At 38.7% G+C, this 23,973-nt stretch overlaps 2 protein-coding genes across 2 annotated transcripts in view; one reads left to right on the plus strand and one right to left on the minus strand.

The window, feature by feature from the left end:
- Positions 1 to 2,977: 2,977 nt before the first annotated feature.
- On the plus strand, positions 2,978 to 10,812 carry mlana (melan-A). Its single transcript, XM_073047677.1, has 5 exons — positions 2,978 to 3,093; positions 3,332 to 3,424; positions 8,274 to 8,370; positions 9,596 to 9,712; positions 10,485 to 10,812. Exons 2-5 carry the CDS (start codon positions 3,351 to 3,353, stop codon positions 10,551 to 10,553), a joined length of 357 nt encoding a protein of 118 aa, XP_072903778.1. The 5' UTR covers positions 2,978 to 3,093; positions 3,332 to 3,350; the 3' UTR covers positions 10,554 to 10,812.
- Positions 10,813 to 19,417: 8,605 nt separating this feature from the next.
- Positions 19,418 to 23,973, minus strand: part of LOC140729792 (uncharacterized bromodomain-containing protein 10) — a gene marked incomplete at its 5' end in the record, with an annotated part of 96,008 nt that continues 91,452 nt past the window's right edge. The window contains one exon of the mRNA XM_073050008.1: positions 19,418 to 23,767. Coding sequence (XP_072906109.1) covers positions 20,136 to 23,767 — 3,632 coding nt within the window. The remainder of the gene's footprint in view (positions 23,768 to 23,973) is intronic.

The raw sequence follows: 23,973 nt of genomic DNA on the forward strand, positions 1-23,973 counted from the left end.
CATTGATCAGAAGGCAAAGAACAACAAAACCTCGCTGGAGGCCACCAATGGCAGCAAGATCCAGACTTATGGGACACGATGAGTGAAGCTCTGTTTCAGTGGGCGACATTACACATTGGACTTCATCCTGGATAAAATGGCCGGACCTTTGCTTGGTGCAGATTTCCTGTGTGCCCAAGGACTATTGGTTGATCTTAAGAACTGCCGGCTTGTGGATGTCAAGGACTTTGGGTCATTACCTGCTCCCCCAGTAAGATTCCTGCAATGACTCCGTCAAGCATGTGCACCACCGCATGTGAGTTTACTCGACTGCTGCCTCACCAAGATCACATTCTGAACCACAGTCACAAAACACGGGGTTGAGCACCGGGTTTCCACTACTGGCCTGCTGGTCCGTGCCAGTGAACGCAGAAAAGCCGGCCACCACGAAGGCTGAGTTTGACAACATTGTGATTGAATAGCCCCTGGGCTTCACCCCTCCACATGGTCCCCAAGTCTGATGGTGGTTGTTGCTCCTGTGGTGATTACCCATGCCTTAACAAGGTCCCCCCCCCCCCCCCCCCCATTATTACCAGGTCCCGCACATCCAAGTTTTTTTCCCGGTAAGTTTAGCCAGAATTTTAATTTTTTTCTGAAGCTGACTTAGTTAGGAGCTATCATCAGGTACTTGGAGGACATTCCCAAAATGGCTGTGATAACCCCATTTCGCTTGAGTTTCTACACATCATTTTGGCTGAAAAATGCAACATAGACTTCCGAACAGCTGATGGACTCTGAATTAAAAGACTTAGTTTTTCTTTTCGTTTACAGGTCTAACATACCTGTCGCCAGTGCATCCAAGTCCGAACACTTACCTCCACGCACTTTGAGCGCTAAGCCAACACGGGTTGATTATTAATTTTGCAAAATACCAGCCATTGACTTTCTCGGCTATCCCATATCCGCAGAAGGTGCAAAACCCCTCCCATCCAAAGCCACCGTATTATGAATTTCCCACCGCACCACACTACTAAAAAGCTACAAGAGTTTTTAGATATGGTGAATTTCTACCAGTGCTTCATTCCGCGAGCAGCTGAACTTGTGCTCCCTCCTGCAAAACCGCTAATCACGTAACTAAAGCAGTTGATGACACTAAATGTGCTCTTTCCAACGTGATCCTGCTAGCGCACCGGCTCCCCAATGCACCCACAACCATTACTACCGATGCTTCAGAGTATGCTGTGGGCGCTGTGCGCGAACAGTTTGTTGCAGGCTTGTGGTAGCTGCTTGCCTTCTTCAGACGATAGCTCCCCACCCCCCAAGCAAGTACAGCATGTTTAACCGCGAGCTTCTCCTTCCCTATCTCGCTGTCTGCCATTTTCGTATTCTACAGAGTACGTTGACCCACAATATCAGTCCGTTGGTCTACACGGCAGAAGTGCCACCTGACCTACATATCAAAGTTCACGACTGACAAACAACACATCGAGGGGAAAAATAACGCGGATTGCCTCTCACTGCCAGCCGTTTGAGACCATACACACAGGGGTTGCGCCCTTCCCTCACTCAGTCCGCAAAAGAGACCCAGATCAGAATCAGCTTTATCATCATTTGCACGTCATGAAACTTGTTTATTTTTGCAGCAGCTATACAGTAGTATACAAAATTACTACAGTACTGTGCAAAAGTCTTAGCACATGTATATTGCCAAGGTGCCTCACTATTTTTGCACAGGACTGTATGATGTGTGGTGTGATGATACATGTCATTCATGTACTTTTACATAGAATTCATAATGTATTATGTAGACAAAGGATGCTTAATCAAACACTATATATAATATTATTTAAACATTACTGATATATTAAATACACAACAGTCACGTATTCTTTTGATCTTCTAGACATTTAGTCCCATCAGAGATCAGGTAATAATATCATAGCCCAGTTTCTGAAAACAATTTTGAAGAACTGGCTTATAAGCCCATCTCTAGCCTACATTTGAGCAGGTTACACAAACTAGCCCTCTTTGCAAAAAGAATACCATATTCCTGGCTGCATAATACCTTTTATATATTTTCCCAATCAAGGTGATTTATACATCCCATGGATTCTACCTTTTTTTAAAAAAAAAGATGCAAAAATATACTTGGAATTAGTGTCACTAAACAGTCTGATTTGAGTGAGCCAATTTCTGTGTGAACTTTGGATTCTTACCATGATTCAAAATTAGAGTTGCAGCTAACGCAAGGGAGCTGGAATGGGGTAATGGTATTGGTGCAGGTGGAAGCAAGAGAAAGAAAAAAAAATACAATCTGAAACAGTGATTTCCTTTCACAAAGCTCTTAAACCAGAAGATATATGAGCAGAATTAGGCTATTTGGCCCATCTAGTCTGCTCCACCATGTCATCGTGGCTGATCCAATTTTCCTCTCAGCCCCAGTCTCCTGCCTTCTTCCCATATCTCCTTGCCATGATCAATGAGGAATCTATCAACCTCTGCCTTAAATATACATAAACTCTTGGCCTCCATAGCTGTCTGTGGCAAAGAATTCCACAGATTCATCGCCCTCTTGCTAAAGAAATTCCTCCTCATCTCTGTTCTAAAAGGATGACCCCCCCCCCTATTTTGAGGCTGACCCCCCTGGTCTTAGACTCTCCCACCATGGGAAACATCCTCTTCACATCCACTCTATCAAGGCCTTTCATGATTTGATAGATTCAAAAGCGGAGACCTCATTGAAACCTAGCTCAATTATTAAATGGAACTTGCGCCTCTTTCAAGTAGTTTAGGAGCACTGGGGTAAAATACATGCTAGGAAGCACCACAGGGAGATACTATTTGGATTCAGAACTGAATTGCAATCTTGTGCTCATAAAAGGCAGATCAAACTTGAAACATCTGACAATTTCCTTTTTTTGCCAATTTGCTGCTTATTCACACCAATTATACCTATAAAAAAATCCTACTGGTCAGGCCTTGATCTCATGATAGTCATGAGAACTCCAGGCAGGGGGTTTGGGGGGGTGGAATACAAAAGGCACTGCTAATACCATCACTACTCAGCCCTGGAATTAAGACCTTTTCATACATCACCAGCTGCTTCTAACACGGGTAAGTTACTAGTGCTAACTGAAGCAATCAAAATAATAGTTCAGTTTTAATTCGATACAATAATTCAAGTTATGTTCAGAGCATTTAATAATGTGTTTGCAGCTGTCCTCTCCATCTTTTACACTGAGTAATATTGAAGTTTATCTTGCTATTGCAGATGATGGTTCTGAACAGTCAAATTGTTTCAAGGTGAATACATTCTAGTAATATTTCATATTTATGCTTTTTTGCTTCTTAGACCAACGGACTCACCAGAAATGCCAAAGAATGACTATACTGTGCAAGGAGGTTTTCGTTCTAGGGGAGATGGACTTTACCTGAAATTAGAAGAGTAAGTTTGAATAACCTGTGAGAATGCAAGCATTCTGATCACTTTTTCCCCTTCACTACTTCCAAGCTAACTTAATGCACCAGTGGTATTAATTGCTTATAGTGTTTAAACATTTGCTGAACTGGTTCTGTAATTTCTACATCTGCTCTCATAACCCAAGTTCTGATTTTGACAATTGTATAAATTGCAATATGAACTCAATTTAAAAGTTCTCTGTAATTTGGTTTAAAACATTGATTATACATACATAAAGTTTCTCAAATCATTGAAGAGACTATAAATATCATTGTTGAATTTATGAAATAGAGACTGGAAGCAAAATGTCAAATTACTGGCAGACCATGCAAAATTAAAGAATGGGTATGTGTGTTATTTACATGTGTTTGTGGTTCAATACTTTGAGTAGATGAAGCATGAATTAACAGTGCCTTCCTTAACAAAAAGGTTATGTTTAAGGATAATTCAGTTAAATGTATAAGGAAGAATTAAATAGTAAGTGTTGATGGAGTGAGATTAAACATTGTGGGAGAACAATCCTACGAAGTACCAACATATACTTGTTAAGATGCATGACCCGGTTTTTTGCTATAAATGCTGCGGTCTGACACATTTTATATAAAGTCCAAAGTTGAAAGATTGGAACTTTACATATTGAGGCTGAAGAACAAATTAAGAACTATTCCCTATTGCTACCGTGGAATAAGTGCAACTTCGGCATCTAAAATCGCAATCACATTGCTTGTTGTGAGTTTAGAATTTCATTCCACTCAAACCTCACAAAAAAAAATCATATGTCAGGAAGACCCACAATTTCAGCATGTTTTTTGGGAGATCATTCTTGTTAAATGAGCAGCAAAAATAAACTTGTGTGCAATGTATAAACAGGACAGAATTATATGTTAAATGGGGTGAAAATACTGTTGTTCTGTTGATCAGATGCTCATTCAATAAGAGGGTTGAAAATTCAAGAGTCAGTGAAAACTTGAGTACAAATGCAAATTAATTGTTAAACAAAGATACAAATGAGATTTTTTTTTGTAAAAATTATTTTTTGTGCATTAAAAGTCTGTTAGTTTTTTTTCAGAATAATTGTCACAGTACATCTATTTATGTTGAATATACAGTAAAGCCGTGTTCTGTTCTGCTGCCTGTCAATACATCTTCTCTTTCTAAACAGAGTATTTTTCCCTGAAGACAATATCCCTTAATACTAGAACACATCCATCTTGATGTTCATGTTTTGCGCTTTCAGAATTAAATGACTAAATTCATTATGATATCCTAGAGGGTTTATTACATCATCTACCCAAAGAGATACCTTATGAACACAGACTTACTTCACAGAGGCAAATCTATAGTACAAAGTCACCACTGTTAGACAGGATTAAATATCACCATTGTGTTAAGACATCTGTAATCAATGTCCAAAACTATTAATTTTCAATATGTGATTCACATCTAAACATTTGTCAAAAAGGTATCCTATTTAACTTACCAGTTACACAATTAACACCCAAATGAATTAAGAACTATTCCCTATTGCTACTGTGGAATAAGTGCAACTTCGGCATCTAAAATCGCAATCACATTGCTTGTTGTGAGTTTAGAATTTCATTCCACTCAAACCTCACAAAAAAAAAATCATATGTCAGGAAGACCCACAATTTCAGCATGTTTCAGCGTATAAAATGCCTTTTTAAATAGGTTAATACCAATTTTGAATTTAAAAGGTGAACTTATCTGACATGATCAACGTAAGTTCAACTGTCCACATTTAAAAAGATTGTTTGAAGATTATGAAGCATAAATCCATATCATCTTGACATTTTTAACTTTGTTGTTCAATTTGTCGGTAGCTGTAAATGGCTGAATTATATAAATAACTGTAATAATGCCAAATAAACTCCTCTTGTGCTTCCAATTGAGTACAGGTATCGATTATAACCAATGTTTTGATGACAAACTCCGCAATCTTCATCAGGGATGAAGATGCATTTACTGTTGGGATTAATACAGCATGGAAACAAGCCCGTTGACCCAATGAGTTCTTGCCAACCATAGTGCCCACCAAGCACTCTTCACCTATCTTGGGCCTATATCCATCTGAACCCTTGCTAAGTACTTATGCAAATATATTTAAAATATCATTATTATACCTGCCTCAACTATTTTCTCCAGTAGTTTGATTCTTAGACTCACCACCAAAGATTTGCCCCTCCGATCCCTTTTAAATCTTTCCCTTCTCACATTTAAGCTATGCTGTTTGATTTTAGTTCCCCTTTCTGCAGAAAAAAAACTGTGTGTTCACTCTATCAATACCCTTTTTGTGATTTTTTAAAAATTTAGATATCGAGAACCAAAGATTATACCAAGTTCACTATTATCCTAATGAGATTGCTTTGTAATGCAAATATATAACTAGTAGAAATAATCTTCAGTCATTGAAATATTTTTGATATACAGTGGACTCCAGTTAATTGAGACACATTGGGACCAGTACATGTTGGCCCAATTAAGCAGCTACCCCAACTAACCAAAGGTTCATTGAAATAGTTTAAAAGTTATTTTTAAATAAAGTGAACTACCATTTAACTGAGTAACAAATAAAGAATTTAAATGAAATACAGAACAAATTAGAACACTATCAATACTACTACAGTACTATAAAATGGTGCATTAGTTCCTAATAGTTATGTATTAGTTCCCAAATCACCAAATTTGTGGATGACACCAAGATTAGAGGGGTGTAGTAGAGAGTGAAGAAGGCTATCTCAATTTGCAGTGGGACCTTGACCAGCTGAATAAATGGGCTGAAATATGGCAGGTGGAATTTAGTGCAGACAGACATGCGGTGCTACACTTTGGGAGGACTAACTAGGGTAGGTCTTACATGGTAAGTGATAGGGCACCACGGAGAATGGTAGAATCAGAAGATGTGGGAATACAGATTCATAATTCCGTGAAAGTGCTCTCAAAGGCAGATAGGGTCATAAAGAAAGCTGTTGGCACATTGGCCTTCAAAAATCAATGTATTGAGTAAAGGAGTTGGGATGTTATATTGAAATTGTATAAAATAGTAGCGAGGTCTAATGTGGAGTTGCATGTGCAGTTTTGGTCACCTACCTACAGGAAAAATGTAAACAAGTTTGAAAGAGCACAGAAAAAAATTACAAAGGTGTTACCAGGACTTGAGGACCCAAGTTCTTGGGAAGGTTGAATGTTAGGACTTTATTCCTTTGAACATAGAAGATTGAGGGGAGATTTGATGGTGGAGTACAAAATTATGAGGGGTATAGATAGGGTAAATAGAAGCAGGCTTTTTCCTTTGAGATTGGGTGAGACGAGAACTAGAGGTCATGGGTTAAGAATGAAAGGTGAAATATTTAACGGGAACATGAGGGGGAAATTTTTAACTTAGAAGGTTGTGAGAGTGCGGAATGAACTGCCAGTGCAAGTGGTGGATGTGGGTTCGATTTCAACATTTACAAGAAATTTGGATAGGTGCATGGTGGGAAGGGTATGGAGGGCTATGGTGCAGGTCAATATGCCTAGGCAGATTAATGGTTTGCCATGAACTAGATGGGCCAAAGGGATTATTTCTGTGCTGTAGTGTTGTTTGACCAACAGTTATCGAAGGAGAATTTCATTTGCAGCATTAACTGTAAATGTACAGAATCAGTGCAGACAACTAATGTCGATAATGGACTGTCTTCATACAGTACTATCAATGATTGCATCCTCTAAGTCTTCACTTTCACTGCAACATTGAAGATGATCATCAATACCTCAATTCTTTGTAATACCTAACTCGAAGTTTTGAAATTGTTTCGTTATCACTCCTGGCACCTTCAAACCTGAATGCTTGAAACCACAGTGAGCAAAACAGTTTTAAATTGTCTTGTTGCTAATTTCTCGGAAACTAACGGTGATAAAAATCGCAGCTTTTTATAATGCAAGCAAATGCAACTGATGCTATTTTTAAAATGTTCACTCAAAACATGGTGTAGTGTCTAACAGCCACACAAATGAACATGTCTGACTCTAGTTGGAAACTGTTTGGCAACAGTCTGCGGTCCCAATTAAGCGGCATAGTGTCCCAAGTAAACAAAAGGAATCCCAGCTATTTTCTCAATTAGTTCTTGTTCTTTAAGACTTGTCCCAAGTATGTGGCTGCCCTGATTAAACAATGGCCCAATTGGCCCACTGTATTGAACTTTGGTAGTATGCAATTTACATTTACTAAAACTTTAACTGAGCTATGCAGTATGCATAAACAATGCTCAGTTTTCCCAGCTTATCAAAAATCAAATGGCAATTTTGAAGAACTGTTTCAGATTAGTAAGTGATTATACGATATAAACCATTACTGGCTAAGTTACATCCTCTGCCAGAATAATTCAGAGCAAGGAGAAATAACCTTAAAATTAGACCCAGAGTGTTCAGAGATATTATGAAGTACTCCTTCACACAATAATTAATCAAAAATATCTAGAACACACTCACCCAAAAACTTGTAGGGTCAAAATAAGGAGAAACTGAAAATTTCTAAAATAAAATAGGTATTTAACAGAGAATGAAAATCAAAGATTACAAAACCAAAATAAATTAAATTAAGACAAAACAACTGAGATATATGTATATAGTGAAACAGTGGTTCTAGCTCAATTGACTAAATATCTTTTTCTTAAAAGTGTCAAGAAACCTGATTATAATCAGTGATAATCAAGATTTAGGTTCACTGACTTTCTAATGATTATTGAAATATATTTTAAAAATGTCTTTTCTGTCAGATGGAGAACAGAGGAAGTTTAAGTGGTACAAATTGACATTCCCATTTCTTTTCTTCCAGGGCCATTGGCATTGCTGTTCTGGTTATAATACTTCTAATACTACTGATAATTGGGTGCTGGTATTACAAAAAACGCAATGGATACTTAATACTCCAGGTATCTTTTTCATGTACCCGACTCTGCATTTTCAACATTCATGACTAGAAGGTAGTTTGATGAAAAACAGTCAAGCAATAATGTATTCTGTGAATCAAAAATGCAAAGGTACCAATCAAACTGGGGTTCCCAACCTTTTTTTATGCCATTGAGCCTTACCATTAACTGAGGGGTCCATAGACCCCAGTTTGGGAACCCTTGCATTAAAATATGAACACAGTGAACTGTAAAAACAGGGAATGTCTTAAATACTCAGGTCAGGTAGCATCTGTGGAGAAATAAATAGAGTAAATATTTCTAGGAAACGTTAGAACTCTTTAGTTAGTTAGGAAAATATGAATGGAGGAAAAGTCAAGGTGGTGCAGACACCAAGGGAATATCTGTGCAAAGGAAGAGACTGAGAGAATCTATTATACAAAGATATAGACAAAGACTATGGTGCAAAGACATAAGAAGCTATAAATTACTAAAATAAATAATGCAAAAGAAAGGAATAACAAGGTAGTGTTCATGCGTTCATAGACCATTCAGAGATCTGATGGCAGAGGGTAAGATACTGTTTCTGAATCATTGAGTGTGCGTCCTCAAGCTCTTGTACCTCGTCCTTGATGGCAGTAATGAGAAGGTGGCATGCCTCAGATGGCGAAGGTTCTTAATGCCAGATTCCATCTTCTTGAGGCACTGTCTCATGCAAACATTCACAAAGGGGGTGAGGGTTATGCCCACGATGGAGCTAGTTGAGTGTACAACCCTGTCAATTGTAGACTTCATATGAGGCTGTACATATGCTATCCATTGCACATATAAAAAATTGTAATAATCTTTGGTGAGATCCCAAATATCCTCAAACTCCTAACAAAGTAGAGCCACAGGAGTTCCTTCTTCATGATTGCATCAATGTGCTGGGCCCAGGACAGATTTTCCTTGATCTTGACACCCAAAAACTTGAAGCTGCTGACCTCTCAATGAGGATTGGTATGTGTTCTCCAGACTTCTTCCTGAAGTCCACAATCAGTTCTTTGTTTTTGAGTGCAAAGTTATTGTAGCAACCCAGATGATTTATCTTACTCTTTTTATTACAACTGGGAATAGAAGTTTCGGTAACATTTTAAGTTTATAAATTTAAACTGCATTTCACTTTCATACTTGGTATTAATCTTTGCATAATCCATTTGAAGGATTCGTGGTATGCCCCAACTGAATTTACTTACCCATTTTATTTCAGAATCAACGTGCGCCTGATAATGCAGTGAGTTCCTTTACACCAACCCTTCATCATAGCAAAGAAGAGATCTCTTCAGAGACAAAAATACCCATGAATGATTACACACATTCAAATATGGTACGAAGTTGCCTATTCCATAAATTTATCTAATTGGCACATTTAGATTTCCAGGATATAAAGGTATGAATAAGTGTTCTTGTTCAAGTTTTCTTGGCAAGTTGTATTGCGTTCAAACTTGAAGATAAAATTACATCCTTGATATCTAGGTAACATTTTCAACAATAAACATCAAAAGCAATGTTCACTATGAAGTGGACTTTGAGGTTTTAAAGAATTGTTTAAAAGAATTGAAGAAACCTGAGCGCATAGGTCAAGACTGATACCAGAGAACAAAGCATGGCTGGTGAGAACAGTTAGATGTGAGCTGCACCTCACAGTGACTCATGTCTACAACTATTTGTCAGGAAATAAATTTCTCCACAGAGACTAAGTAGTTAAAAAGCCCAAGAATATCTATGGCCCAGCAAGTTCACCATTAAAATCTGATATCTCACAGGACTTGACTGATGTGCTGTCCTCTCTTAACTGTCTCCATTAAAATCTGGATTTTTGTATTATGCCTCAAAATCACAACTCTATATATAATTCCTTTCATATTCTTGCCAAATTAAAAGTTTAAATAATATTGTAATCTAAAGCATTGTGCACCAGGTATTTCTTAAAATAACTGACAAGCTTTAATCGTTTCTTATTTCCCTCATTAAATAAATCTAATTTAAGCACTGTGAAACAAAACAATGATGCAGTAAACTATTAATGATATTAAACTGTGTTTTTGAGTTATCGTGTATATTAGCCTTAAAAACAATATTTGTTTTCCATTCAACAGATTCCCAATGCTCCACCTGCATATGAGAAAATTGCTTCAGACCAAGTGCCACCAGCCTATTTTCCTTGAATTGACAGTGCATATTAATTGAGCATCTCCAATAAATCTTCAATCATTTCTGGTTATATACAAATGTAATCTTTATATGCTGTACATTAGTAAATTGCATATTGATGCCATATTTGCATGTGTTTTAATAATCAAAGTTTAGTTTGTATGGAAAATCTCTTGCATAAAAAGCGGGTGCTGTTCAGAATAATAACTAACACTTTAGAGCTTGTTTGAATTTTAATAAATGAGTCAAACTGCACAAGACTGATGAAATAAATACTTGTCATGAAATATTATAACTAACTGATACACAAATTGCACCATAGAATTTCACCTGCTTGCAACTGCAAGTGCTAATCGAATCACGGGACCTACAACTTCCTGTTCCCAACATAAGGGCAGTGACTTAGGGATTCACTGGCTTTCGGGATATAACTTGATATTAAAACTCTGGCGATATTTTCTGCCTCTGAAGTTATCAGAAAACAATTGTAAGCAAATTGGCAGCAACTCGGAGGCAACATCATATTGTTCAACAAAGCAGAATGTATAGCTTTGCAAGTTTACAATCAAGAAATAAAATTGGCTTCATCCAATAAATCTGAGCAGATCAGTATTTAATATTCATATTTTGCCTTAAAGATACAAAAGGGTAAGGTTGTGGCACATATGTTGCTCATCTTTATTATTAACCCAGATTATTCAAGGAGGAGGAAAAAGAATCAAGGAAAATATAAAGATGTCAGTTATGGAACATTTTCAGAATAATTAATAGCAAGGAGCAGTGACTGAGTATTTTGATAACAATAATCAGAACCCGTCTGCATTTATGTAAGGCAAGCTATGTTTGAGCAACCAAAGCATTTTATAAGTATCTTGTTAACACATAGGGCAATTTTACAAATCTCTCTCTGTGGATTTTTAGATGACAAACTATAATTTATTGCATGAGAGATTAAAAAAAGAGAAAATGCATGAAATCAGAATCTACCTTGCTACAACCATTGTAAATTGGTTGGAAAAATGGAAAATAGTAAGGACAAAAGATACTTTCTCGGATGTTACAAATGCTGCACCTGAGAATCAGTATTTGTTCATTGGCCTTTACTATAATTATCAATTACTTTGATGATGGTAGTTATCACAAGTTAGAGTGAGGAGCAACATTAACTAGCGCTAACATTATTCCCTGGAGCGTAGAATGAGGGGTGATTTGATAGAGGTGTATATGATGGGTATAGATAGAGTAAATGCAAGCAGGCTTTTTCCACTGAGGCCAGGGATGAAAAAAAGAGGTCATGGGTTAAGGGTGAAGGGGGAAAGTTTAAAGGGAACATGGGGGGGGGGGGCTTCACGCAGAGAGTGTGGAATGAGCTTCCAGATGAAATGGTGAATGCAGGCTCACTTTTGACATTTAAGAAAAACTTGGACAGGCTTATGTATGAGAGGGGTTTGGAGGGATATGGGCCAGGTGCAGGTCAGTGGGACTAGGCAGAAAAATGGTTTGGCACAGTCAAGAAGGGCTGAAGGGCCTGTTTCTGTGCTGTAATGTTCTATGTTCTAGCACAAGTGAGAAAAACAATTTTTTTTGAAGATAATAAATGGTAATATATCACCTTTTCTTTACTTGTAAGATGTATGCAACTCTAGAAGGTAAACGTTTATTGCTCATCTATAAATGTCCATCAGAAGGCACCAGTGAGCTGCCTTCTTCAACATCTGAATGACTGTATGAAAGACATTCCTGCAGTATTTGACCCAGTGCAAATACATTTCTATATCAGGAAGGAAAGCAATTTGAAAGAGGGTAATTTTACTTTGCACCATTCTGGCCTTACCTTGTCGAGTGACCATGGGTGTGTGAGATGCTCTCAAAGACAACTTCGCCCTTCACAGCATGCACCTCCTAAAAAGTACATCAGGTAGACATGTTGCACGCCATCATGCAGATTGCACTGTCTCTGCCATTGAAATTGCTCACATCCTAGATAGTGTTCCTTTATACTCCTGTTTCATACCTTGCAGTTGGTGTAAAGGCTATGAAGTTTCAGGAGGCAAGTTACTCACTCAGCCCCAGAATATTCAGCCTTAGGTTTACACTCATGGCCACAGTATTAATACATCTGAATCAGTTTTAAGTTTCTCATCCCTGGTGCTCCTCAGGATATTGTTGCTTGGGTTTTGGCAATGGTAACTCTGTAAAATGTCTAGAGGTGATAGTAAGACAATTTCTTGCACGAGATCAAAGTTGACTGGCACTTGTGATACAAACAGTACCTGCCACCTATCAGATAGTGTGCCAATTTAGCAGCAGTGTAGTATTAAAATCAATGAAGCTGTTAAAGATGGTTCTATCAAGGAATATTGCAGCAATACCTGCAGGCAGCAGTGCTGGTAAAGAAGGAGTTGTTCGTGTGGGACATTTCACCTGAACTGGCTTCAACCAGTGTCCTCAGGAATCAAATAATTAGGGCTGCAGATACACACAAAATGCTGGAGAGGCGTTATTGGAAGTTTGAGAATCGATGTTCATGCCATCAGGTTGGAGGACCGCACATAGAAGCTTTGAACTACATAGTGAAGGTAATTTTACTAAGAGGAGATAATAGCAAGTTACAGAGAAGACAGAACGTCCATCCGATTAATTCCAGAGATGATAAGCTTGTTTTGCCAGATTAAGGAGACAGCTATACTGTATATCTCTGTTCAGTTGATTTCATTGATGTGTAGAAAATTATTAAGGAGTTCGCCAAGTAGATGCTGAAGGATGTTTGCTTCTGGCTAGTCTTGAAAACCAAGTTGAAGTTTCAGAACACAAACACGAGGAAATCTGCAGATGCTGTAAATTCAAGCAACACACACAAAATGCTGGTGGAACGCAGCAGGCCAGGCCGCATCTATAAGAAGAAGTACTGTCGATGTTTTGGGCCGAGACCCTTTGTCAGGACTAACTGAAAGAAGAGATAGTAAGAGATTTTAAAGTGGGGGTGGGAGGGGGAGATCTGAAATGATAGAAGACAAAAGGGGGAGGGATGAAGCTAAGAGCTGGGAAGTTGATTGACAAAAGGGATACACAGCTGGAGAAGGGAGAGGATCATGGGATGGGAGGCCTATGGAGAGATAAAAGGGGAGCACCAGAGGAAGATGGAGAACAGGCAAGGAGTGATTGTGAGAGGGACAGAGAGGAAAGTGAAAAGGAAAAAGTAATAAATAAGGGATGGGGTAAGAAGGGGAATTAATGGAGGTTAGAGAAATCAATGTTCATGCCATCAGGTTGGAGGCTACCCAGACGGAATATAAGGTGTTGTTTCTCCAACCTGAGTGTGGCTTCACCACGACAGTAGAGGCCATGGATAGACATTATGAGAATGGGAATAGGACGTGGAATTAAAATATGTGGCCACTGGGAGATCCTGCTTATCAGAATGGGAATGGGACGTGAAAATCAGAATGAGAACGGGGCAGAAGGATCTCCCAGTGGCCACACGTTAATTCCACGTCCCATTCCCATTCTGATATGTCTATCCATGGCCCCCTCTACTTTCAAGATGAAGCCACTCAGGTTGGAGGAACACCACCTTATATTCCGTCTGGGTAGCCTCCAACCTGATGGCATAAACATTGATTTCTCTAACTTCCATTAATGCCCCTCCTCCCCTTCTTACCCCATCCCGTATTTATTTCCCTTTTTTTCTTTTCTCTCCCTCTGTCCCTCTTACAATCACTCCTTGCCTGCTCTCCATCTCCCTCTAGTGCTCCTCTCCCCCTTTCTTTCTCCCTAGGCCTCCCATCCCATGATCCTCTCCTTTCTCCAGCTGTGTATCCTTTTTGCCAATCAACTTTCCAGCTCTTAGCTTCATCCCTCCCCCTCCTGTCTTCTCCAATTATTTTGGATCTCCCCCTCCCCTTTTCAAATCTCTTACTATCTCTTCTTTTAGTTAGTCCTGATGAAGGGTCTCAGCCCAAAACATCGACTATACTTCTTCCTATAGATGCTGCCTGGCCTGCTGTGCTCCACCAGCATTTTGTTGAAGTTTCAGAATTGGAGTTTAACCAGTCAGGGACAGATGAGAGAAAAAAATATTCACACAGAGAACAGTGAGTCTTTGGAAATTTCCACCCAACAAAGCCGAGAGTGGTCAAAAAATCGATGGACACAATAGTAGAAGAAATAACAGAAGTAAAAGATCAATAATGATCTTACTAAAAGGCATTACAGGGACACGTGACTGAATCCTACCTCAATTTTGTACAGTTCGAAGCTGTTCTACTCTCCAATGTGCTAAGGGTGATAGCAACCAGTGTAAAGTTTTAACATATATTACCTTCTTACTCCAGTTTTACTAGGGCTGTTTGATAAAATTTTCAGCCAAATGCCAAAGGCAGGTTATCCCAATTCATCTCAGCATTTAGCCCTGTGGCCATAACGAAACGTAGGGTCAAATGATGTCATTATATCAACAATGAGCATTGAACAGATTCATTTTATGAAAAGTAATGTCTGGTGGGAAAAGTGTAGTTAACCTTTAGAATTCTCTGTCCCTGGAAGTGGTGGAGGCTGTAAAATTGATATAGTTTAAAAGATAGAAAAATATTTAAAAGATTGAGTGCTGAGGGAACTGGTGCAGAAGAGACAAGACCAATGTAGAACAGCTGTAATCATACTGAATGATGCGGGAAGGTCAACGGGTCTGCTACTTACTTGTGATAGTACTTTATAGACATTTTCTGTTGAACCATTGGGTCAATAACAGGTTACAATCATTGGATTAGAATCAAAATACATCATGATGCTACGTGTACAGTGAAGACGGAGAGATACGAGGGAGAGGACAAGGAAAAATTGTGAATGCAGTTCAGGTGACTGTATGATTATAAGGTGCATGTGTTTAAGTACATGCACTAAGCCTGTCCAGATACTGGTCTCCAATTGTCTTGGATATCCTTCCCATTGGACAATAACCTCAGGCCATCAACACTGTATGACAACTGGTGTGCAACAGTCACCCCACATTCAAAAATTCGTGCAATGGCAGTTTTCATTCCTATGAAATGGAATGACAACAAATCATTGTCAATCCCAAGAGACTGCCTGAGAAAACCTATTCTGCTCATCTGTGGACAGAGGAAATCATGGTTAAGCAGCAGTTACATCTGCATTGGCTGGAGACACAGTTAATGCTGGGAGCAATGTATTCAGAATTATAAGCAGAGTGTAGGATTAACGGTGATGGGTGCTCAATGGTCAGCATGGACACAATGGGCTGTTGCAAAACTATACGTCTCTTCCAATGCACATTAAGAGATGAGGTGAACTGACTCCTTTGATAATGGGAATCTCTATTGACCTACATGACAGGACTACAAAACTTGAGTCCAATACTTGGCTGAGATGGCCTTGTTAGTAAACATTTACACTCGTGTTGCTCATTCATCAAGCTCACAGCTTGTTTAAAGCACGCCTAAAGCTACTTCAGTACTCATGGTTAGTTTCCTGAATTGAAAGGATATTGTGGAGAGATACTTAATGGGTCATGTGGTCACAATGTTGTGAAATACAATTCTGATAGCAAAAGCCATTCAGCACCTCAGGCACATTCAGTTTTGATGAGTTCTGAATCACTTACTTCTCCACAGATGTTACATCACACGATAGAAACTATGCTCCGCAGTTATAAAGGATTTCAATTGGGCCAAGACTATACAGTATAACTATGGACTATATGGTACAAAGACTATACAATCCAGTGTTGTTGTGCATCTGTGAAAGGATGTCAAGTGAGGCAGGAGATGGGTGAAGACAAAATAGTCATATTTCCCTCTACTGCTGGCTCAATAGAAGACAAGAAAGAGGAGTGGAAATAGGAAAATAGTTCCTGATGTCAGTTTAGCCAAAATGACTATGGTTGACCTAATCCTGGCCTCAGTAACTTGGCATTTTAAAGCCAAAAGCATCTTCAGTTTGACTAAATTTTATAAGCCGTACATCCACAGCTCTCACAGCAAATGCATGCAAACTTTAAATGGACACCTCTTTATTCTGAGGTTTCATTCTAATCCAGGCAAAACCACCAAGCCAGGGAAACATCCTCTATTATGTTTCACAGACAGCTTTATAAAACTATTCTGCAGAACCTTTTTGCACAGGTCAAAAGACCATCTTAGAAATCTATTTAAACTTTGCTTCACTATTTCATATGGACTTTTAAATAAGATTGTCTTAACACTCTGTACTCCAGCTGTGCTCCTGTCAAAGATCTGTAAGCAGGAGCAAAACCTCCTTAATCATATACTTCATTGCTCCAGGAACAACGACATTCCATTTTCCTAATTGCTGTATCCATGTGATCACGTGCACAGGGACACCTATATCTCACAGATTCAAAATCTCAAAATTTAAACTTTTCAAATTCTTTCTAACAAAACAAATAACTTTACATTTCCACTCATGCTACATCTGCTATTTTAGCCCACCCACTGAACAAGTCTATATTCCCTGATAAGATTGTGAATAGGACTGAATCAATTTCTCAACCTATAAAATAAGCAAATTTGGATGTATTACACTTTTTTAAAAATTTGAGTTATTAATACAGATTGTAAATGACTGAAGCCAAAATAGGATTCACCATAATGCTTTCCTTTATGCTACAGCTAATTGAATGCTTTTTTGGAAATCCAAATACACTACACCAAGTGTCTCCCATTAATTCCAACTGTTAGTTACCTGATCAAAGTACTTATATGCAGATTTCCACTTTCATAAAACTATGTTCACACTCTTGATCAGATTGTGCTTTTCTTTTCAGTGTTTTGTAGTGACAGATTAGTGTTTTCCCCACTATGGAGGCTAGGCCAACTTGTCTTTAATTACTGACTTTCTTGTTTTTCTTGAGTTAGTGCTACATTTGCTGCCTTCTAATTCGCAGGATCCCTTTTTATAATTCAGGAATATGACAACTGATGTCTCCACATCTTTCAGCAGTCCAGGATGCCCTTAGTCCAGTTTGTATTGTTTCTTTATGTTTAATGTCTCTTCCATTTCCTTATTCCCTGCAGCTCCCTCAGCTTTAGAAGGCCTAGTTTACTTCCAATAAAGGGCTGAAGTGCCAACTGCTGTTGCTACATAAAACTAAGTAGATTCTTGGCTCTCATTTTCTTTGTGAGAAGGTTAGTCAAGAAAAAAAGAGGATGACCTACATATTAAAAAAAAAATCAGGGTTAAATAGGTGAATTATACATTATTTCCTTACATACCAATAGAAATAATTTATGATTACTGAAGTCAAATTTAACACTAGTTTGTAAGCATAGGCACATATAAATTGCACATTTGTAACTTGGGGAGGACAAAGGCAAACTTTTAAATTTATAGAGCAAATTCAAATTTGCAGAGGTAGGGCACAGCTATGTGAGAGGTACAATCAGTGCTCAATTTTGTAGCAGCATGTAATGGCTCAACTACATGTAGTCATGAATGGTGGTACTCTATAAATAGAGAATGGGAGGAAGTTCCAATGGTATCCTCAATTTCAATGACAGAGGATCCAACATGCAAGTACAGAATTCATTGCTAAAGTGCTTACCACTGTGTTCAGCCAAAAACCATGTAGATGATCCAAACTGGTTTCCTTCTCACAAACGAAACATAGAAGACAGCCTTCAGTTAATTACTACACTGTACATATTATCAAAGTGGCTGAGAACTCTGGTAAAGGCCATTAAACCAGACATTATTACTATGGTACTGAAGACCAATGTCACAAATTACCTGTGCCTCCATCCAGGGTATAAATCAAGAGTATTTTTAAATGCTCTTCATGACCTCTGTGGTTAGAAAGGAAGGAAAAAGATAGGTGCAATTGGAAGAACAACTGCAGATTTCCTTTCAAACCACACACCAATCTGACTTGGAAATACATCATCATTCCTTTATCATTGCTAGGTCTAAATTTTTAGAGCTTCCAACAGAACCCTCACCAGAAGGATCACAGTGGTTCAAGAGTGTGCCATAGGACCATCATCTCATCTGCAATTAGGGATAAGCAATGATGGCTAACTTTGCAGCGACAACTGGATCCTTTTAACTCACAAATAAAACACCTTGCACTGAATTACCCATCTGCTAACAAATATCCCTAAAGTATTATTCGAAGAGAAACTGAACAGATTATTATTTATCATACAAGCCAATATCTTGTGTATTTTAAACAACAGATGTAATTATGAGTTGAAAGACCAAATACTAGAACCAGAATTTCCTGAGATACTGTATACAGGAAGAAATTTTGGACAAAATGGATACTATGGAAAACTTATTTTTGCCATGAGACAAGAAGGACATATCAGAAATGTAAACATGAGGAAATCTGCAGATGCTGGAAATTCAAGCAACACACACAAAATGCTGGTGGAACACAGCAGGCCAGCCAGCATAAGGAGAAGCACTGTCGACGTTTCGGGCCGAGACCCTTCATCCTGACATCGATAGTGCTTCTCCTTATAGATGCTGCCTGGCCTGCTGTGTTCTATCAGAAATGTAAACTCCATTTTGCTATTAGAACACACAAACTGCATTTGAGAGAAAGGTGAGTTGAGAAAAAGCTGAATCAATGTTACAAAGGAAAAATAGGTTAATTTTGAGTTGCTTTTGAAAAACTTTGGCATGGTCTTCAATTTTTAAGCACTGCCAAGAGAAGGGTGATTAGAAAATATATGGAGTATTTTCTCTACAGCTACATTTTCCAATCATATAATCACATACTCATAAGCCAAGCTACACAGTCAAATTTAAAGACTACTATAAGCTTGGAAGTGAATCAAAAACTAGAGTCTGGGAGGAAAGCTGCATTTAAATTTAAAAAAAAACTTTCAGCAAATAATGATTGCACACGTTTTTAATCATGCAGATTTGTCTGCATTTCTCTAAACACTGGTCCTTAAAAGCTACTAAACAGCTTAAAAACCTATACATTATATAAACAAACAAATAAATTAGCAAAATTCTTTTGTACATTCACTTTAGTACAACTTTGTGGATTCAAAAGTATTTACAACTGTACAATTGCAGAGGTTTTCTACGTTAAATATTTTAAAAAGGCAGCAACAGCATATAAACAAGTCTTATGCTTTGTTTTCGACTGCACATTTTCTAAAAAAAGGTCACACATTTAAAGTGAACATTGCAGCATACCAAAGATATAAACATCAATACAGGTCATACTGCAAGTGTGCAAGAAGCTTGAGTGCACAGTAAGCAATCAATAAAATTGCTGAGTTTTTTTAAAATTATAAACTGGGAAAATTTACAAGTACCTTCAAAATTTGCTGTCTTACACTTTTTAAACATTGTTTTGTACATTGAAATACACAAGTTTCACAGAGACAACACTAGGATAGCATCCTTGCAACAAGAATTTAGGAACTGCAGATTAATAAATATTGTGCCTCTTAGACATCTCAGTCACTGTTGTTTTACAGAACTCGGTTGTTGTATTAAATTGTGCCTTATCCCCAAGCCAAAAACATAATCTAAGAATAATTTCAGTCCTGTTCAAGGCTTGTGTGTTTCCCATGGTTTGGACTCATGGCAGTTACAATTCAAAGACTGGAAGATGCTGAAATAGTTCTGGTAGGGTCACGGACTTCCGATGTCTTTAATGCTGGGAAGACAACAGCAGCACTTGAATTTGCTGAAACACTAGTCAGAGATGATGGTGACACCACTTTTGCAATTGGATTACCAACAGTATTAATAGCATTTAAAACAGCTCCCTCTGGACTGACCAATAATTTACTGAAGGCTGTATCTACAGGAAGAACTGCAGCACTCTGGGTTGTAGGAGCTTGGAAGTTAGATACAATAGTTTGAGGCTGAGATCTTGCTGTAGAAACATTTATCAGCGTCGATCCTGTGGTAAACTGAGTGGATTTAGAAACAGCAGTTATAATTTGTGGAGCACTCTGAGGACACAGAGTTTGAAGTAACCTTTCAGAGGGAGGAACAGAAGGAGACACAGAGGACTGAGAACAGTGTGACACAGCAGGAACCATCATGCCCTTACGACAAGCAGTGGTAACATCAGTTCCTGCATGAAATCCTGGACTACTTTGCTTCAGTGTATTGGAAATTAGCAGGACATGGCTACCAGATCCAAGGCCTTGTGGTGGTACAATAAACCGATGGTTGTTGATAACTATTTGAGTCCCTGGGGCCAGAGGAGTACTTGTGTTGATGACTATTTTCTGTCGGATACAAGACTCATCTAACGGTCCAGAAGCTCTGCTGATAGAAGATGGCACAGGTACCATAGGCTGCATTGGAGAAGCAGCTGCAGTAACTGCATTAGTACTTACAGAATGTTTTGTTAAACTGGGTATTGTTGTTTGATGGGCTGAACTATGACCCAAAGCAGCAGGAGACAACACATTGCCAATAGCTGGTGGACTTGGCCGAGCAGGTGCTGGCACGGATGCAAACCTGGAAGCAGTACTTGAATCAATTTGTGATGCTATTGCGTTTGGATTTTGGAATCGAATAACTGTTTGACAACTGTCCTTTGAAAAATGCGAGTTCTGTGGGGTAAAGGCTATATTCATTGGCTGAGGGCTTGCTGGTACTCTCTTTGAATTAACCGTGATTGGGTTTGGTAAAGCAGTAGAAATCGGCAAAGAGAAAGATGGAGTCAGGGACTGCTGTGACACTTTTGGCTGTACAGATGCAAGAAGCATTGATGACGCAAGGTGTTCTGCTTTCACTGTTGAAATAGCAACGGGATGCCTAGCTGACAGCATTGCTTGATTAGATCTAGATGGATTTTCATTTCTTTTAATTAATGTAGTGGGACGTGAACCAAAAGTTGTGAAAGTTGATGTTGGAAGAGATACACCTGCGGCTGTTGTTGCTAGTGTCTGCACATTTCTTACAGACGTCTTAATTCCTGTAGAGGTCTTAAAAGATGAAGAGCTTCGATTCCCAACGACAACAGAAGGAATTGCTGAAGTGGTAACACAAGTTGTTGGTAAGACTGCACGTGTGGTAGATAATCCATCTCCAACCTTTGCAGATATATTCGGCAAAACATTGATTCCTGGGATTTTTGGGACATTGTTCTGAACAAGATGAGCTGGATTTCCCTTACTTATATCTGTTACCTGAAAAGGGCCAGGCAATGGATTGGTCTTAATTGGTGTTTCACTGGTAAATGGTAACAGCACAACTTGACAAGGATCTGCATTCTTCACTGTCATCTGTGTTGCATTTATTAGTGGAGCATGCTGTGGGTGGGCTAGTTTTGTTAATATTAAGTTGGAGGATGAGGAGATTGGAGTCACAGGTGGACTCATAAAGATCAACTTTTGAGGTTGTGCATTAGCAGCCATGGTGACTTGATTTGTTCCACAAGGTGCAGCAGAGGGACTTGGAACCAATAGAAGTTTTGGCACTGTGGCTCCAGCCAAAAATGTACTCTCTCCTGCCTTATTGCTTTCTGGTGAGGTAAGAAATAATTGTTTGCAACTTGTGGCATCAAGAGAGAGTTGCAGTGATGGTGCTTGAGCTAACGTTACTTTATTTTGGACAGGACCTCCACTAGATAATCCACCCACGGGACCACTGACTATATTCATGGCATTTTGGGTGGTGCTGTTCACAGTTGGACTATCTGAAACTGATGACAATATTGTAGGCAGAGGTACACGAACAGGTACAACCCCTGAATTATTCACAGTTTTATTAGGCCCGAGTTTAACTTTGTCCCCAGCCAAATGGTTTAAGCCTAATGGAACTGATGAAGCAGAACTGGAAGTAGGGAGCTGACCAAGGTTTGAAATGGAAGTTTGTGTAGGAACTAGAGAGGTCAATGGTGATGATGGCTGTGTTTTTGATACTACAAAATTCTGAACTTCTGGTAAAAAAGTAAATATTGGCCGAGGAGTAATAGCATTAGGTGACTTTTGGTCTGAGTTGGTTTGCACCTTAACTACACCAGTGTTTCCTCCACGAGTCATGACTAAAATGGACTGAGAATCTCTTATGCACACAGTCTTAAGTTCCTGCTTTGCTTCAGTTGATTCTTTTGATTGTTGCAAGTTAAAATTTGGTGTTGTTCCAGTGTTACTAGTTGACTTGCTCTGTAGTTTTGTCGGTGTTGCTGGCTGAATAGATGCTGATTGTCTATGTCCAGTATTTGATGTTGTAACTGTAGTTGCCATGATTGATGGCATTTCTGGCCTTCCTTCTGTTTCAACCATAGTAGATGATGCCAAGAAATTATACGAAGATGATGTAACTTTCAATGATTGACTAGCAGAAACTGTTACTGTCGTTGTACCTGCTGTATTCCTATCTTTTGTTAAACTGGAAACCTGTGACTGAACTTTAACAGATGACAGAGATTGGTCATCAGCTGAAGGAGAGTGTCCCAAGTTAGTATTCTGAGACACAGCCAAGGGCTGTTTCTCCAGTTCCCTTGGTGTCTTGGGTGGACTTCCTTTTTCAACACATTTACCATCTTGTTGCTGAGACAAGAAGTTCTTAGGTAAAATAAGCACCTGCTGCATGATCTTTTCTCCAGATTTTGGGTCAATAACAGGTTGTACTGCAATCTTAATCTGGCTGTTACTTAAATCAATTGGCACACAAGATCCATCAGGCATTTTATACAACATTTGCAGAGGCCCTTTTGGAGACACATGAGGGGGCGAACAGAATTTTACTGGACTAGGATGCAATGTGGTTGGAGATGTTCTCTCTTCTGGGCTGTTAGTCTCTGTTACAGAGGAGGATATCTGACTGGTTAAGGTCACTTTGTTCCCATTGTGTTTTGCAAGTAAAGCTTGGATAGGTTTGGTCCCTTTCTGCATAACTGATCGTGATACATTGACTACGTCCCCTTTTGAATGATCTGATTTGACAAGCTGTTCATCCACTCCGCTTAAACTGGGTGATTCAGTCGAAAGCTGTAATGTTGCAGGTTTTGATTCAATCTTTTGCTTTCCCATATCAGAGTCAAATGTCACATCTAGTGTGTTTAGATTTGCAGCAGCTTCATTTGTGCTTATTTTGGTCTTTTTGCAAGGAGGAGATTCCTTTAAACATTCAAGATCATTACATTTAATTTGCCTTTTAGGATTCTTGGAAGCTTGTTTCTGTGTTTCTTTACTGGAACATTCTTTTCTGAGCGGCTTTACTCTGGCCGTTGGTACCTCAACGTCCGGTTGCAAAAAGTCATCTGAAAAACATTAAAATGATTAACATTAAACAATATATCGCAGACAAACCTGTAAAAAAGCAGCTGATGTACACACCACAACTCTACTGCTAAGTTAAACACTGAATTTTGCACATGTAGTTCATGATGAATATGATTAACATACAGTCGGCACTCCTCATCCGCGGGGGATTGGTTCCGAGACCCCCCACGGATACCGAAAAATG

The sequence above is a fragment of the Hemitrygon akajei genome, chromosome 6 (assembly GCF_048418815.1).
Source record: "Hemitrygon akajei chromosome 6, sHemAka1.3, whole genome shotgun sequence".
Classification (NCBI taxonomy): Eukaryota; Metazoa; Chordata; class Chondrichthyes; order Myliobatiformes; family Dasyatidae; genus Hemitrygon; species Hemitrygon akajei.

What these genes read in the sequence shown, in the direction of transcription:
- mlana (XM_073047677.1), top strand. Translation starts at nt 3,351, where the DNA reads ATGCCAAAGAATGACTATACTGTGCAAGGAGGTTTTCGTTCTAGGGGA. An exon ending in ATGGATACTTAATACTCCAG is followed by an intron (nt 8,371 to 9,595) that starts GTATCTTTTTCA and finishes ATTTTATTTCAG; the next exon opens with AATCAACGTGCGCCTGATAA. An exon ending in ATTACACACATTCAAATATG is followed by an intron (nt 9,713 to 10,484) that starts GTACGAAGTTGC and finishes TCCATTCAACAG; the next exon opens with ATTCCCAATGCTCCACCTGC.